Source organism: Siphateles boraxobius, unplaced genomic scaffold (assembly GCF_051911475.1).
Source record: "Siphateles boraxobius isolate OS27281-9 unplaced genomic scaffold, OSU_SipBor_1 112, whole genome shotgun sequence".
NCBI classification, from domain to species: Eukaryota; Metazoa; Chordata; class Actinopteri; order Cypriniformes; family Leuciscidae; genus Siphateles; species Siphateles boraxobius.
Window position 1 is genome coordinate 205,001 of NW_027508714.1, and position 17,500 is coordinate 222,500.

Genomic DNA, 17,500 nt, shown 5'->3' on the forward strand with positions numbered 1-17,500 from the left:
CACACACACACACACACTCACTCACACTTCAGATCTGAGCACAGGCTATGAGCGGTGTTACACACACACACACACACACACTTCAGATCTGAGCACAGGCTATGAGCGGTGTTACACACACACACACACACACACACACACGCTCACACTTCAGATCTGAGCACAGGCTATGAGCGGTTTTACACACACACACACACACACACACACACACACACACACACACACACACACACACACACACACACACACACACACACTCACACTTCAGATCTGAGCACAGGCTATGAGCGGTGTTACACACACACACACACACACACACACACACACACTTCAGATCTGAGCACAGGCTATGAGCGGTGTTACACACACACACACACACACACACACACACTTCAGATCTGAGCACAGGCTATGAGCGGTGTTACACACACACACACACACGCACGCACACACACACACGCACACACACACACAAACACACTTCAGATTTGAGCACAGGCTATGAGCAGTGTTACACACACACACACACACTTCAGATTTGAGCACAGGCTATGAGCAGTGTTACACACACACACACACACACACACACACACTTCAGATTTGAGCACAGGCTATGAGCGGTGTTACACACACACACACACACACATACACACATTCACACTTCAGATCTGAGCACAGGCTATGAGCGGTGTTACACACACACACACACACAAACACACTTCAGATCTGAGCACAGGCTATGAGCGGTGTTACACACACACACACACGCTCACACTTCAGATCTGAGCACAGGCTATGAGCGGTGTTACACACACACACACACACACACACACACACACACACACACACACACGCTCACACTTCAGATCTGAGCACAGGCTATGAGCGGTGTTACACACACACACGCTCACACTTCAGATCTGAGCACAGGCTATGAGCAGTTTTACACACACACACACACACACACACACACACACACACACACACACACACACACACACACACACACACACTCACACTCACACTCACACTCACACTTCAGATCTGAGCACAGGCTATGAGCGGTTTTACACACACACACACACACACACACACACACACACACACACACACACACACACACACTCACACTCACACTCACACTCACACTTCAGATCTGAGCACAGGCTATGAGCGGTTTTACACACACACACACACACACACACACACACACACACACACACACACACTCACACTCACACTTCAGATCTGAGCACAGGCTATGAGCGGTGTTACACACACACACAAACACACACTCACACTTCAGATCTGAGCACAGGCTATGAGCGGTGTTACACACACACACACACTTCAGATCTGAGCACAGGCTATGAGCGGTGTCACACTTCAGATCTGAGCACAGGCTATGAACGGTTTTACACACACACACACACACACACACACACACACACACACACTCACACTCACACTCACACTCACACTCACACTTCAGATCTGAGCACAGGCTATGATCGGTGTTACACACACACACACACACACACACACTCACACTTCAGATCTGAGCACAGGCTATGAGAGGTGTTACACACACACACACACTCACACTCACACTCACACTCACACTTCAGATCTGAGCACAGGCTATGAGAGGTGTTACACACACACACACACACACACACACTCACACTCACACTCACACTTCAGATCTGAAAACAGGCTATGAGCGGTGTTAAACACACACACACACACACACACACACTCACACTCACACTTCAGATCTGAGCACAGGCTATGAGCGGTGTTACACCTAAACGTGGTTTGGATTTTTTCTCTCAGTGGAATATTTTAAGAAACAATCTCAATCTATAAGTAGTCCCTGTTCAGTTGAGGGTTATGATCACATGTGAGTCACACAAAGTAATTTATCTGTGGCCTCTAAACTGAAGGAATCTCTCACCAGAAATCCAGACGTGCTGTCCAGTAAGCAGCGCACTCGCAGGATAAAACATCGGTTCAGGAAGCAGGAGAACTCTGGAGCAACGCCACCCGCCTCCTCGGACTCAAACAACGAGCTGACCACACAATCTTCACCTACAATGAACATAACGCGAACATCAGCACTGCAGGCTTGAGTCTGGCTCCAGTCATTTACACGCGTGTGGAGCATGTCAAGCATGTGATGCGTGTAAAGAATGTGAGGCATGTGATGCGTGTTAAGTGTGTGAAGCGTGTGATGCGTGTTTAGCATGTGATGCGTGTTTAGCATGTGAGACGTGTGAAGTGTGTTAAGCGTGTAATGCGTGTTAAGCATGTGATGCGTGTTAAGCATGTGATGCGTGCGAGGCGTGTTAAGCATGTGATGCGTGTTAAGCTTGTGATTCGTGTGAAGTGTGTGAAGCGTGTTAAGCGTGTGATGCGTGTGATTTGTGCGATTCATGTGAGGTGTGTTAAGCGTGTGATGCATGTGAGGCGTGTTATGCGTGTTAAGCGTGTGATGCGTGTAATGTGTGTGAGGCGTGTAATTCGTGTGATGTGTGTGAAGCGTGTGAGACGTGTGAAGCATGTGAAGCCTGTAAGGACTGTGATTCGTGTGAAGCGTGTGATTCGTGAGGCGTGTGATGCACGTGAGGCGTGTGATTCGTGTGAGGCGTGTGAGGCATGTGAAGCGTGTGGAGCGTGTGTGGCGTGAGAAGTACGTGAGGCGTGTGAGGCCTGTGAAGCGTGTGATGCGTGTGAGGCGTGTGAGGCGTCTGTGGTGTGAGAAGCACGTGAGGCGTGCGAGGCATGTGAAGCGTGTGATGCGTGTGTGGCGTGAGAAGTTCGTGAGGCGTGTGAGGCCTGTGAAGCGTGTGATGCGTGTGAGGCGTGTGAGGCGTCTGTGGTGTGAGAAGCACGTGAGGCGTGCGAGGCATGTGAAGCGTGTGATGCGTGTGAGGCGTGTGAAGCTTGTGAAGCGTGTGAGGCGTGTGATTCGTGTGAAGTGTGTGATTCGTGTGAGGCATGTGAAGCGTGTTAGGCGTGTGAGGCGGGTGAAGCGTGTTAGGTGTGTGAGGCATGTGAAACGTGTGATGCGTGTGCGGCGTGTGGGGCGTGTGAAGCTTGTGAAGCGTGTGAGGCATGTGATTCGTGTGAAGTATGTGATTCGTGTGAGGCGTGTGAAGCGAGTTAGGCGTGTGAGGCGTGTGAAGCGAGTTAGGCGTGTGAGGCGGGTGAAGTATTGTTAGGTGTGTGAGGCGTGCGAGGCATGTGAAGCGTCTGATGCGTGTTAAGCGTGTGAGGCGTGTGAAGCTTGTGAAGCGTGTGATTCTTGTGAAGTGTGTGATTCGTGTGAGGCGTGTGAAGCGTGTTAGGCGTGTGAGGCGTGCGAGGCGGGTGAAGCGTGTGAGGCGTGTGAAGCTTGTGAAGCTGAGGCGTGTGATATGTGTGTGAAGAGTGTGATATGTCTGAAGCGTCTAAGGTGTGTGATGCGTGTGAAGCGTGTGATGTGAGTGATATGTGTTTAGCAGGTGAAGCGTGTGAGGTGTGTGATGCGTGTGAGGCGTGTTAAGCGTGTGAGGCGTGAGAAGCGAGTGAGGCGTGTGAAGCATGTGAGGCGTGTGAGGCTTGTGATGCGTGTGAGGCGTGTGAAGCGTGTGAGGCGTGTGAGGCGTGTGAACCGTGTGAGGCGTGTGAGGCATGTGAGGCATGTGAGGCGTGTGAAGCGTGTGAGGCGTGTGAGGCATGTGAGGCGTGTGAAGCGTGTGAGGCGTGGGAAGCGTGAGGCGAGTGAAGCTTGTGAAGCGTGTGATTCGTGTGAAGCGAGTGAGGCGTGTGAAGCGAGTGAAGCTTGTGAAGCGTATGATTCGTGTTAGGGGTGTTAAGCGTGTGAGGCGTGTGAAGCGTGTGAAGCGAGTGAGGCGTGTGAGGCGTGTGAAGCGTTTGAAGCGTGTGAAGCTTGTGAGGCGTGTGAAGCGAGTGAGGCGTGTGAAGCGTATGAGGCGTGTGTGGCGTGTGAGGCGTGTGAAGCGTGTGAGGCGTGTGAGGCGTGTTAAGCGTGTGAAGCTTGTGAGGCATGTGATATGTGTGTGAAGAGTGTGATATGTCTGAAGCATGTAAGGTGTGTGATACGTGTGAAGCAGTGATGTGAGGGATGTGTTTAGCGTGTAAAGCAAGTGAGGCGTGTGATACCTGTGATATGTGTTTAGCATGTGAGGCGTGTGCTGCGTGTGAAGAGTGTGATATGTCTGAAGCATGTAAGGTGTGTTTAGCGTGTGAAGTAGTGATGTGAGTGATGTGTTTAGCGTGTGAAGCAAGTGAGGCGTGTGATACGTGTGATATGTGTTTAGCGTGTGAGGTGTGTGCTGCGTGTGAGGTGTGTGCTGCGTGTGAGGTGTGTGATATGTGTTTAGCGTGTGCTGAGTGTAAGGCGTGTGCTGAGTGTAAGGCATGTGATATGTGTGAGGCGTGTGATGTGAGTGATGCGTGTTTAGCGTGTGAAGCAAGTGAGGCGTGTGATACGTGTGATATCTGTTTAGCGTGTGAGGTGTTTTTAGCGTGTGAGGTGTGTGATATGTGTTTAGAGTGTGAAGCGTGTGCTGCGTGTGATACGTGTGATATGTGTTTAGCGTGTGAGGCGTGTGCTGCGTGTGAGGTGTGTGATGTGTTTAGCGTGTGAAGCGTGTGCTGAGTGTGAGGCGTGTGATATGTGTTTAGCGTGTGAAGCATGTGCTGAGTGTGAGGCGTGTGATATGCGTTTAGAGTGTGAAGCGTCTGCTGTGTGTGATACGTGTGATATGTGTTTAGCGTGTGAACCGTGTGAATCGTGTATTGAGTGTGAGGTGTGTGATATGTGTTTAGCGTGTGAAGCGTGTGCTGAGTGTGAGGCGTGTGATATGCGTTTAGCGTGTGAAGCGTGTGCTGCGTGTGATACGTGTGATATGTGTTTAGAGTGTGAAGCGTGTGCTGTGTGTGATACGTGTGATATGTGTTTAGCGTGTGAAGCGTGTGCTGAGTGTGAGGCGTGTGATATGTGTTTAGCATGTGAAGCGTGTGCTGAGTGTGAGGCGTGTGATATGCGTTTAGCGTGTGAAGCGTGTGCTGCGTGTGATACGTGTGATATGTGTTTAGCGTGTGAGGTGTGTGTTGCGTGTGAGGTGTGTGATATGTGTTTAGCGTGTGCTGAGTGTGAGGCGTGTGATATGTGTTTAGCGTGTGAAGCGTGTGCTGAGTGTGAGGCGTGTGATATGTGTTTAGCGTGTGCTGAGTGTGAGGCGTGTGATATGTGTTTAGAGTGTGAAGCGTGTGCTGAGCGTGAGGCGTGTGATATGCATTTAGAGTGTGAAGCGTGTGCTGCGTGTGATACGTGTGATATGTGTTTAGCGTGTGAAGCGTGAGCTGAGTGTGAGGCGTGTGATATGTGTTTAGAGTGTGAAGCGTGTGCTGAGTGTGAGGCGTGTGATATGCGTTTAGAGTGTGAAGCGTGTGCTGCGTGTGATACGTGTGATATGTGTTTAGCGCGTGAAGTGTGTGCTGAGTGTGAGGCGTGTGATATGCGTTTAGCGTGTGCTGTGTGTGAGGTGTGTGATATGTGTTTAGCGTGTGAGGCGTGTGCTGTGTGTGAGGCATGTGATATGTGTTTAGAGTGTGAAGCAAGTGAGGCGTGTGATACGTGTGATGTGTTTAGTGTGTAAGGCGTGTGAGGTGTGTGATATGTGTTTAGAGTGTGAAGCGTGTGTTGCGTGTGAGGCGTGTGATATGTCTGAAGTATGTAAGGCGTGTGATGCGTGTTAAGTGTGTGAAGTGTGTGCTGCGTGTGATGTGTGTGATGTGTGTGAAGTGTGTGCTGCGTGTAAGGCGCGTGATATGTCTGTAGCATGTAAGGCGTGTGATATGTGTGAAGCGTGTGAAGTGTGCAAGGCATGTGAAGCGTGTGATATGTGTGAAGCGTGAGGTGTGTGAAGCTTGTGATATGTGTTGCACCCGGGCCGCTTGGGAACTGTTGATCAGGGCTTTGGGTCAAAGGGTTCATGGTGAAGTGTGTGAGGTGTGTGAGAGGTGTGAAGCGTGTGAAGCGTGTGATATGTGTTTAGCGTGTGAAGTGTGTGTGGCGTGTGATCGCACCCGTGCCGCTGGGGAAGTGTAGATCAGGCCTTTGGGTCGAAGGGTTCATGGTGAAGTGTGTGAGGTGTGTGATGCGTGTGAAGAGTGTGTAGTGTGTGTAGCGTGTGATATGCGTTTAGCGTTTGAAGTGTGTGTGGCGTGTGAAGAGTGTGCAGTGTGTGTAGCGTGTGATATGTGTTTAGCGTGTGAAGCGTGTGATGCGTGTCAAGCGTGTTTAGTGTGTGTAGCGTGTGATATTTGTTTAGCGTGTGTAGTGTGTGTAGCGTATAATATGTGTTTAGCGTGTGAAGTGTGTGAGGCGTGTGAAGCGTGTTTAGTGTGTGTAGCGTGTGTAGCGTGTGATATGAGTTTAGTGTGTGAAGTGTGTGTGGCGTGTGATCGCACCCGTGCCGCTGGGGAAGTGAAGATCAGGGCTTTGGGTCAAAGGGTTCATGGTGAAGTGTGTGAGGTGTGTGATGCGTGTGATGCGTGTGTAGCGTGTGTAGCGTGTGTAGCGTGTGATATGCGTTTACCGTGTGAAGTGTGTGAGGCGTGTGATCGCACCCGTGCCGCTGGGGAAGTGTAGATCAGGGCTTTGGGTCGAAGGGTTCATGATTAAGTGTGTGAGGTGTGTGAGGCGTGCGTAGCGTGTTTAGCCTGTGTAGCGTATGATATGCGTTTACCGTGTGAAGTGTGTGAGGCGTGTGATCGCACCCATGCCGCTGGGGAAGTGAAGATCAGGCCTTTGGGTCAAAGGGTTCATGGTGAAGTGTGTGAGGTGTGTGAAGCGGGTTATGCGTGTGAAGCGTGTTTAGCGTGTGTAGTGTGTGTAGCGTGTGATATGTGTTTAGCGTGTGAAGCGTGTGATGCGTGTTTAGCGTGTGTAGCGTGTAATATTTGTTTAGCGTGTGAAGTGTGTGAGGCGTGTGATCGCACCCGTGCCGCTGGGGAAGTGAAGATCAGGGCTTTGGGTCAAAGGGTTCATGGTGAAGTGTGTGAGGTGTGTGATGCGTGTGATGCGTGTGTAGCGTGTGTAGCGTGTGTAGCGTGTGTAGCGTGTGATATGCGTTTACCGTGTGAAGTGTGTGAGGCGTGTGATCGCACCCGTGCCGCTGGGGAAGTGTAGATCAGGGCTTTGGGTCGAAGGGTTCATGATGAAGTGTGTGAGGTGTGTGAGGCGTGTGTAGCGTGTTTAGCGTGTGTAGCGTGTGATATGCGTTTACCGTGTGAAGTGTGTGAGGCGTGTGATCGCACCCATGCCGCTGGGGAAGTGAAGATCAGGGCTTTGGGTCAAAGGGTTCATGGTGAAGTGTGTGAGGTGTATGAGGTGTGTGATGCGTGTGAAGCGTGTTTAGCGTGTGTAGGGTGTGATATGCGTTTACCGTGTGAAGTGTGTGAGGCGTGTGATCGCACCCGTGCCGCTGGGGAAGTGTAGATCTGGGCTTTGGGTCGAAGGGTTCATGATTTAGTGTGTGAGGTGTGTGAGGCGTGTGAGGCGTGTGAAGCGTGTTTAGCGTGTGTAGTGTGTGAGGCGTGTGATCGCACCCATGCCGCTGGGGAAGTGAAGATCAGGGCTTTGGGTCAAAGGGTTCATGGTGAAGTGTGTGAGGTGTATGAGGTGTGTGATGCGTGTGAAGCGTGTTTAGCGTGTGTAGCGCATGATATGCGTTTACCGTGTGAAGTGTGTGAGGCGTGTGATCGCACCCGTGCCGCTGGGGAAGTGTAGATCTGGGCTTTGGGTCGAAGGGTTCATGATGAAGTGTGTGAGGTGTGTGAGGCGTGTGAGGCGTGTGAAGCGTGTTTAGCGTGTTTAGTGTGTGTGGCGTGTTATATGCGTTTACCGTGTGAAGTGTGTGAGGCGTTTGATCGCACCCGTGCCGCTGGGGAAGTGTAGATCAGGGCTTTGGGTCGAAGGGTTCATGATGAAGTGTGTGAGGTGTGTGAGGTGTGTGATGCGTGTGAAGCGTGTTTAGCGTGTGTAGCGTGTGATATGCGTTTACCGTGTGAAGTGTGTGAGGCGTGTGATCGCACCCGTGCCGCTGGGGAAGTGTAGATCAGGGCTTTGGGTCAAAGGGTTCATGGTGAAGTGTGTGAGGTGTGTGAGGTGTGTGATGCGTGTGAAGCGTGTTTAGCGTGTGTAGTGTGTGTAGCGTGTGATATGCGTTTACCGTGTGAAGTGTGTGAGGCGTGTGATCGCACCCGTGCCGCTGGGGAAGATTATGATCAGGGCTTTGGGTCGAAGGGTTCATGATGAAGTGTGTGATATGTGTTTAGCGTGTGATGCGTGTGAAGCGTGTTTAGCGTGTGATATGCGTTTACCGTGTGAAGTGTGTGAGGCTTGTGATCGCACCCGTGCCGCTGGGGAAGTGAAGATCAGGGCTTTGGGTCAAAGGGTTCATGATGAAGTGTGTGAGGCGTGTGAAGCGTGTTTAGCGTGTGTAGCGTGTGATATGCGTTTACCGTGTGAAGTGTGTGAGGTGGTGATGCGTGTGATGCGTGTGTAGCGTGTGATATGCGTTTACCGTGTGAAGTGTGTGAGGCGTGTGATCGCACCCGTGCCGATGGGGAAGTGAAGATCAGGGCTTTGGGTCAAAGGGTTCATGATGAAGTGTGTGAGGTGTGTGAGGTGTGTGAGGCGTGTGAAGCGTGTTTAGCGTGTGTAGCGTGTGATATGCGTTTACCGTGTGAAGTGTGTGAGGCGTGTGATCGCACCCGTGCCGCTGGGGAAGTATAGATCAGGGATTTGGGTCAAAGGGTTCATGATGAAGTGTGTGAGGCGTGCAAGGCATGTGAAGCGTGTTTAGCGTGTGTAGCGTGTTCTCGCACCCGTGCCGCTGGGGAACTGCTGATCCGGGCTTTGGGTCGAAGGGTTCATGGCCCAGTGCAGCTGGCGTCTGAACTCCTGCCGGTCATCCACGTGAATGTAATCAAACACGTTCTGATGCATCACATCCGTCTGAGGAGAGAAAGAGACGCCGTCAACGAGGGCTTGACCATATTCTGCTTTATTTTATATATATATATATATATATACACATACACTGTATACACACATATTTATAAACTATATATAAAGGTTGGCCTTTTACAGTGGAATCTGTAGCTTTATTGTGGTCAGACGGCTCAAATTCCTGGATCTAACCGCGCGGTCAGGAAGAGTTAAACGTCGCGTGACACCGACTGCCTAATGCACCAGATCCCAGCATTCCCAAAATAAGCCTGCTTGCTTAATTCTTCCTTTCCTTTTATCAGAAATGACAGATTCTTTCTATAATAGTGAAACTTGCCCCACACTTTACATACGACAGGCACGCACACAAAGCTGTCTGAACATTTGCCTTGTAAAGCAGCGAGACTGACCGCATGAGATCCGCCGCTAACAACAGAAAATAACCCGCCATTCCTCAGAGGATAGTTGCTTTACCGCAGTGACACACAGATTTACCAGAACAGCCTGGAATTCTGATCACTTTACACACTCTTACAAGGACTTGACATATTGAAGTATTGATCGTGATCACGTCTGTCATGTGACGTGTGTGATGTTGTGTGTGTGTGAGATGTTCTGCTGAGATGTCATGTGACGTGTGTGATGTTGTGTGTGTGTGTGAGATGTTCTGCTGAGATGTCATGTGACGTGTGTGATGTTCTGCAGTGTTGTCGTGTGTGTGTGTGTGTGTGTGTGTGTGTGTGTGTGTGTGTGTGTGTGTGTGTGTGTGTGTGTGTGTGTGTGTGTGTGTGTGATGTTCTGATCTCACCTGGTGGAAGCCCAGGTAGTCGACGATGGTGGATGATGCGTAGAAGACCATCCCGTTACTGCTGACGACCAGAGCAAAACCAGCTAGACACTGAAACACAACATGTTCATTCATCATTTGTATGTTTGTTCATTCACTTATTCATTAATTTATTCATTGTTTAGTTTGTTCATTCATTCATTTGTTCATCCAGTGAGTGTGTAAAGGTGATTTCTGATTCTGTATGATGTTTTAGTGACGTCTCTGAGCTCGAGAAAACAGCACCTGCTGCTCGGAGCGGATTTGAGTTTTACAACAGAGACTTTAAACAGAAATTCAGCCCTGAAAACAGATCATGAAAAATCTCTCTGTTTCTATTGACATCCTGATGGCTTTTCCTTCTTTCTCACACTGTCACAAAGACTTCAAAGGCATTTCAAAAAGGTCACGAAAGAAACCCATTCAGAGTCTTTCCACGGAAACTCTGGAATATTCTCCTCCTCTGGGATTGAGTCGGGAAATTGAAGCTGTGAATCCTCCAGTCACGCAACACACTCTTCACTGGTTAGGTTAACTCTTCACTGGTTAGGGTTAACTCTTCACTGGTTAGGTTAACTCTTCACTGGTTAGGTTAACTCTTCACTGGTTAGGTTAACTCTTCACTGGTTAGGGTTAACTCTTCACTGGTTAGGGTTAACTCTTCACTGGTTAGGGTTAACTCTTCACTGGTTAGGTTAACTCTTCACTGGTTAGGGTTAACTCTTCACTGGTTAGGTTAACTCTTCACTGGTTAGGGTTAACTCTTCACTGGTTAACTCTTCACTGGTTAGGGTTAACTCTTCACTGGTTAGGTTAACTCTTCACTGGTTAGGGTTAACTCTTCACTGGTTAGGGTTAACTCTTCACTGGTTAGGGTTAACTCTTCACTGATTAGGGTTAGAGAGACTCTAGCACACTGTTCCTCTGAATGAGAGTCTGCTTCTCATTCTGTGTTTAACCGTACAAAACAAGTCAATCAACTAGTGAACCTGACTATTCTACTTCTGCAATCTGAGTGACATTTACTGACGTCACCAGTGCCCCTTTACACACACACACACACACACACACACACACACACACACACACACACACACACACACACACACACACACACACACACACACACACACACACACACACACACACACACACACCTCTAGCAGCAGCTGGCTCTCAGGAACACATGTGTCTGTCATGTTGCTCTTCTTCCCGCTCACGTGTTTCTCACGAGGGTTTTGCTGAGCAGCTGCTGGAGCAGGAAAGAATACAGTAAAATATTTATACATTCATTTACATTAAATTCGATTTCTTACAAGTGACTGGCATGATTTTTCCATTGTGTGAACAGTGAACTCCAGTTCCGTTCCTGTTTTTGTCAGCAGCATTATTGTAATGGTAACGTAAGAGAAAAGCTCATTGTGTTTGGAAATGCTTTAAACTCTTCCGTTATTTGATGTTAACTCATGTTCTCCTCATAAAAGTGTCTTCATGTTCTTGACCAACTGATATGACTGTAATAATTGCAGACTTGTGTTTGTATCACAGCATTACAGTCATAAGAAGTGTCATGTTCAGCTCGAGAAAACATTTACAACCTGATGTGCATCTAAAGGCTTAACACACACTGAGAACTTCATCTCGCTCAAGCTGAAATATTTCAAGGTGGAAAAACTGTCCGTCTTACAGACTCTAACAGTAGTTTGACAGAGTCAAAGCGATTGGGATCAGACGCTTCAGTGAGTTAAACTGTCTTTGCTCACAGTTATTCCTCTGGCTCCTTCTTTGCCCCTGAATGGTTCAGTGGAGCAGCTCGAGTGAACAGACTGACACGTGCTGAGCCCCGCCCCTCGCAGAGCCCCGCCCCTCGCAGAGCCCCACCCCCTAACCTCTCTGACCAACTGGCACAGGAAACACACACACAGAGAGAGAGAGAGAGAGAGAGAGAGAGAGAGAGAGGCGCTGGGCGAGCGAGAACTGCTGTCACGCGATCCTCTTCTGTCAGTCTGCAGTGTGTCTGACAGCTCTGGCGTGAGGCCAAGCCCTTGCGTGCAAACGAGGAACCCACATTAGCCTATAAAGACTTTCAGAAGAACAACAGCTGTTAAATATTGATGACTGCTGGCAGGCAGTGAATGCTTCGCCACAGAAGGTTAAGCTTGATGTTATGGAGCCTAACGGTTCATTATAAGAGCTATTGTGTCTCTATCTGCTGCTGTCATGTGACATCAGACATCAGTTTGTTGATCACATTCGTTCTAATTGTCTAACCTTCTGCTTGAGGAATCAAAAATGTGCCTCTGTCAAAAATTTGACTACAACTGAGAGGAAACACAAACTGCAATGAATGATTCTCACATTTAGAAAACAAAAGTTTAAATGAATGAAGTAAAAATGCAAGGAAATAACTTTCTGATGTTTTAGAAGCACATATTTAAACACACAGATCTCCAGGATATCTGACCTGCAGACACAGGATTAAAATGTATGAGACACCAGGAACATAAAACACTTTCAATATGACAGCAAGCATAACTGAATCTTTACATGTAAATAATCATATTTCCAGAAATAGTGGCACAAAGCAGTTTCGCATTCAGGGAGACATGTTCAGGCACACAACTAAAGATCATTTTAATAATCTGTCAATTAGTTCTTGAATTAATTGGATAAAAGACGTGTGTGCGTGTGTGTGTGTAAATACACTAAATGTTTTGAACACGTGTGCATGTCATTATAGAGCCGTCATTCTTTCTCTCTCTCTCTCTCTCTTGTTTTGGGAAAGGGTTATTTTTGTCTCTAATCTGTAAGGCACCAGCTTCAGTTTATGAGTTAGAGAGACAGTCTATGATACTCTCATCCGTCCTCGCAGCTCATTGAGGATCATAATCAGCGAATGCTAATTGTGATCAGATATTCTGACACAATAATGGACGTCAAACACTCAATGTGCCTTAGAACAGCTGCAACTCTGTCTATTAATGTTTGCTTTAAAACACTTACAACCCAAGCATATGTGTGAGATTGTCCTAACAAGAGAAATGGATATGTTTTGGATGGAGTCCAGCGGGTCAAAGTCACCAAACACCAGAACAGCCATCGTGAATTAGCAAAGCTGATGCGGATCAGTGACATCACTTGATCCCGGCAAATTAGCAGATATTCCAGCCACTGCCACTGGATTAATTACTGCCTCATCAGCCACCGCTGATCTGTTCTCAGCACATTCCTTTAATGGTTAAAGTTAATGAAACCCAACTACACGACATCTTCTCTTTACAGAGTAAAAACATGAATACGGTATCTCCCACAGGACATAACATGTGTTTCTCTCACAGCGCTCATTAAAGTTGGCGTGTGCTTTAGTTCTCTAGTTCTCCACCGCACACAAACACCACGGACAATTATCACTGCCACAGAATCAATTTGCTTTGGCTTCCTGAGTAAATAAACGGCTTGCAGAGGCAGAGAGGCTTGTTTCATCCGGCTCGCTGGAACACGTCAGACAAGCGTGTTCTAAACGTGCGTTTCATCAGGTCTGGATCCGGCCCGCGTAAACACATCAGACAAGCGTGTTCTAAACGTGTGTTTCATCAGGTCTGGATCCGGCCCGCTGGAACACGTCAGACAAGCGTGTTCTAAACGTGCGTTTCATCAGGTCTGGATCCGGCCCACGGAAACACGTCAGACAAGCGTGTTCTAAACATGTGTTTCATCAGGTCTGGATCCGGCCCACGGAAACACATCAGACAAGCGTGTTCTAAACGTGCGTTTCATCAGGCCTCGATCCGGCCCGCGGAAACACGTCAGACAAGCGTGTTCTAAACATGCGTTTCATCAGGTCTGGATCCGGCCCGCTGGAACACGTCAGACAAGCGTGTTCTAAACATGCGTTTCATCAGGTCTGGATCCGGCCCGCTGGAACACGTCAGACAAGCGTGTTCTAAACGTGCGTTTCATCAGGCCTCGATCCGGCCCGCTGGAACACGTCAGACAAGCGTGTTCTAAACATGTGTTTCATCAGGTCTGGATCCGGCCCGCGGAAACACATCAGACAAGCGTGTTCTAAACGTGCGTTTCATCAGGTCTGGATCCGGCCCGCTGGAACACGTCAGACAAGCGTGTTCTAAACGTGCGTTTCATCAGGTCTGGATCCGGCCCGCTGGAACACGTCAGACAAGCGTGTTCTAAACGTGTGTTTCATCAGGTCTGGATCCGGCCCGCTGGAACACGTCAGACAAGCGTGTTCTAAACATGCGTTTCATCAGGTCTGGATCCGGCCCGCTGGAACACGTCAGACAAGCGTGTTCTAAACGTGTGTTTCATCAGGTCTGGATCCGGCCCGCTGGAACACGTCAGACAAGCGTGTTCTAAACATGCGTTTCATCAGGTCTGGATCCGGCCCGCTGGAACACGTCAGACAAGCGTGTTCTAAACATGCGTTTCATCAGGTCTGGATCCGGCCCGCTGGAACACATCAGACAAGCGTGTTCTAAACATGCGTTTCATCAGGTCTGGATCCGGCCCGCTGGAACACGTCAGATAAGCGTGTTCTAAACGTGCGTTTCATCAGGTCTGGATCCGGCCCGCTGGAACACGTCAGACAAGCGTGTTCTAAACATGTGTTTCATCAGGTCTGGATCCGGCCCGCTGGAACACATCAGACAAGCGTGTTCTAAACATGCGTTTCATCAGGTCTGGATCCGGCCCGCTGGAACACGTCAGATAAGCGTGTTCTAAACGTGCGTTTCATCAGGTCTGGATCCGGCCCGCTGGAACACGTCAGACAAGCGTGTTCTAAACGTGTGTTTCATCAGGTCTGGATCCGGCCCGCTGGAACACGTCAGACAAGCGTGTTCTAAACATGCGTTTCATCAGGTCTGGATCCGGCCCGCTGGAACACATCAGACAAGCGTGTTCTAAACATGCGTTTCATCAGGTCTGGATCCGGCCCGCTGGAACACGTCAGATAAGCGTGTTCTAAACGTGCGTTTCATCAGGTCTGGATCCGGCCCGCTGGAACACGTCAGACAAGCGTGTTCTAAACATGTGTTTCATCAGGTCTGGATCCGGCCCGCTGGAACACGTCAGACAAGCGTGTTCTAAACATGTGTTTCATCAGGTCTGGATCCGGCCCGCTGGAACACGTCAGACAAGCGTGATCTAAACATGTGTTTCATCAGGTCTGGATCCGGCCCGCGGAAACACATCAGACAAGCGTGTTCTAAATGTGCGTTTCATCAGGTCTGGATCCGGCCCACGGAAACACGTCAGACAAGCGTGTTCTAAACATGTGTTTCATCAGTTCTGGATCCGGCCCGCTGGAACACGTCAGACAAGCGTGTTCTAAACATGTGTTTCATCAGTTCTGGATCCGGCCCGCTGGAACACGTCAGACAAGCGTGTTCTAAACATGTGTTTCATCAGGTCTGGATCCGGCCCGCTGGAACACATCAGACAAGCGTGTTCTAAACATGCGTTTCATCAGGTCTGGATCCGGCCCGCTGGAACACATCAGACAAGCGTGTTCTAAACATGCGTTTCATCAGGTCTGGATCCGGCCCGCTGGAACACGTCAGATAAGCGTGTTCTAAACGTGCGTTTCATCAGGTCTGGATCCGGCCCGCTGGAACACGTCAGACAAGCGTGTTCTAAACATGTGTTTCATCAGGTCTGGATCCGGCCCGCTGGAACACGTCAGACAAGCGTGTTCTAAACATGTGTTTCATCAGGTCTGGATCCGGCCCGCTGGAACACGTCAGACAAGCGTGATCTAAACATGTGTTTCATCAGGTCTGGATCCGGCCCGCGGAAACACATCAGACAAGCGTGTTCTAAATGTGCGTTTCATCAGGTCTGGATCCGGCCCACGGAAACACGTCAGACAAGCGTGTTCTAAACATGTGTTTCATCAGTTCTGGATCCGGCCCGCTGGAACACGTCAGACAAGCGTGTTCTAAACATGTGTTTCATCAGTTCTGGATCCGGCCCGCTGGAACACGTCAGACAAGCGTGTTCTAAACATGTGTTTCATCAGGTCTGGATCCGGCCCGCTGGAACACGTCAGACAAGCGTGTTCTAAATGTGCGTTTCATCAGGTCTGGATCCGGCCCACGGAAACACGTCAGACAAGCGTGTTCTAAATGTGCGTTTCATCAGGTCTGGATCCGGCCCACGGAAACACGTCAGACAAGCGTGTTCTAAACATGTGTTTCATCAGTTCTGGATCCGGCCCGCTGGAACACGTCAGACAAGCGTGTTCTAAACATGTGTTTCATCAGTTCTGGATCCGGCCCGCTGGAACTAGTCAGACAAGCGTGTTCTAAACATGTGTTTCATCAGGTCTGGATCCGGCCCGCTGGAACACGTCAGACAAGCGTGTTCTAAATGTGCGTTTCATCAGGTCTGGATCCGGCCCACGGAAACACGTCAGACAAGCGTGTTCTAAATGTGCGTTTCATCAGGTCTGGATCCGGCCCACGGAAACACGTCAGACAAGCGTGTTCTAAACATGTGTTTCATCAGTTCTGGATCCGGCCCGCTGGAACACGTCAGACAAGCGTGTTCTAAACATGTGTTTCATCAGGTCTGGATCCGGCCCGCTGGAACACGTCAGACAAGCGTGTTCTAAACATGTGTTTCATCAGGTCTGGATCCGGCCCGCTAGAACATTTCAGACAAGCGTGTTCTAAATGTGCGTTTCATCAGGTCTGGATCCGGCCCGCTGGAACATGTCAGACAAGCGTGTTCTAAATGTGCGTTTCATCAGGTCTGGATCCGGCCCACGGAAACACGTCAGACAAGCGTGTTCTAAACATGCGTTTCATCAGGTCTGGATCCGGCCCGCTGGAACACGTCAGACAAGCGTGTTCTAAACGTGTGTCTTGTCTCCAGCATCATAGCATATTTATTTCTCATAGGTTATTCTGTGCTGGTAGGTGGTTTCTTCAACCCTAACTCAGAAGAGTCAAATAGAGCCTGGACCGCTGTGAACATGAGTCTGGAAACTCACACACTGCCTGGCCAGTCTTTAGTTTTGATTATGGAGTGTATCCGTTTCGACAACCTTATGCAACATCACAACATTTATTTCCATCATCAATTGCATTAATCCTGCAGCCGCTCTCTAAATTCTCCAGCACAGACTTTCAGTGAGTTTAAAGTAACGACTCTGGTGAAATTGATTCCTCGGGCTCCCAAATCACTCTTCACAATTCGATTCCCGTGAACCTTGGCATTGGAATAAAGCCATGGGCTTCATCTTCATACATGGATGTTTTAGAAATGAAAAGATGCTCACTGTATCATCAGGGGTTAAAAGCCAGAACATGCCAGAAACATAAATCACCACAATAATTTTCCAATAATTGTCTGAAGTATCTGTTTTTTTAAATCCATACGGCGAGTGTTTTTTGTTCAGGTGAATCTCTGAAATCTTTGAAAGTGTTTCTCATCTATAAAATGAATGATTTCAGGCTTGAAGAAACGGGCTAATATATAATGAATGGATCTGAGTGTGTGTGCAGGCTGTCTGTGTTTGAGACGGTTCTCCAGGGTTCCCAGAGCCGGGCGGGTAAATCCCAGTCCTGGACTGGTTCCCAGGCGTTGCGTGCAGAAGGGCGGATCCTGCGAAGCCACAAACCCTT

The 17,500-nt window shown here is 49.1% G+C and overlaps 1 protein-coding gene across 6 annotated transcripts in view; it reads right to left on the reverse strand.

Moving 5' to 3' along the window:
• ahrra (aryl-hydrocarbon receptor repressor a) overlaps positions 1 to 17,500 on the reverse strand; it is a 49,825-nt gene that overhangs the window by 11,103 nt on the left and 21,222 nt on the right. For 4 of the 6 annotated variants that reach the window (XM_077199140.1, XM_077199149.1, XM_077199111.1 and 1 more), the window contains 4 exons: positions 11,012 to 11,106; positions 9,837 to 9,926; positions 8,905 to 9,034; positions 1,958 to 2,091 (listed from right to left, as the gene is read on the reverse strand). In XM_077199140.1, the coding sequence (XP_077055255.1) occupies positions 1,958 to 2,091; positions 8,905 to 9,034; positions 9,837 to 9,926; positions 11,012 to 11,106 (449 nt within the window). The remainder of the gene's footprint in view (positions 1 to 1,957; positions 2,092 to 8,904; positions 9,035 to 9,836; positions 9,927 to 11,011; positions 11,107 to 17,500) is intronic. The other 2 variants (XR_013193031.1, XM_077199131.1) reach the window with 1 other exon arrangement.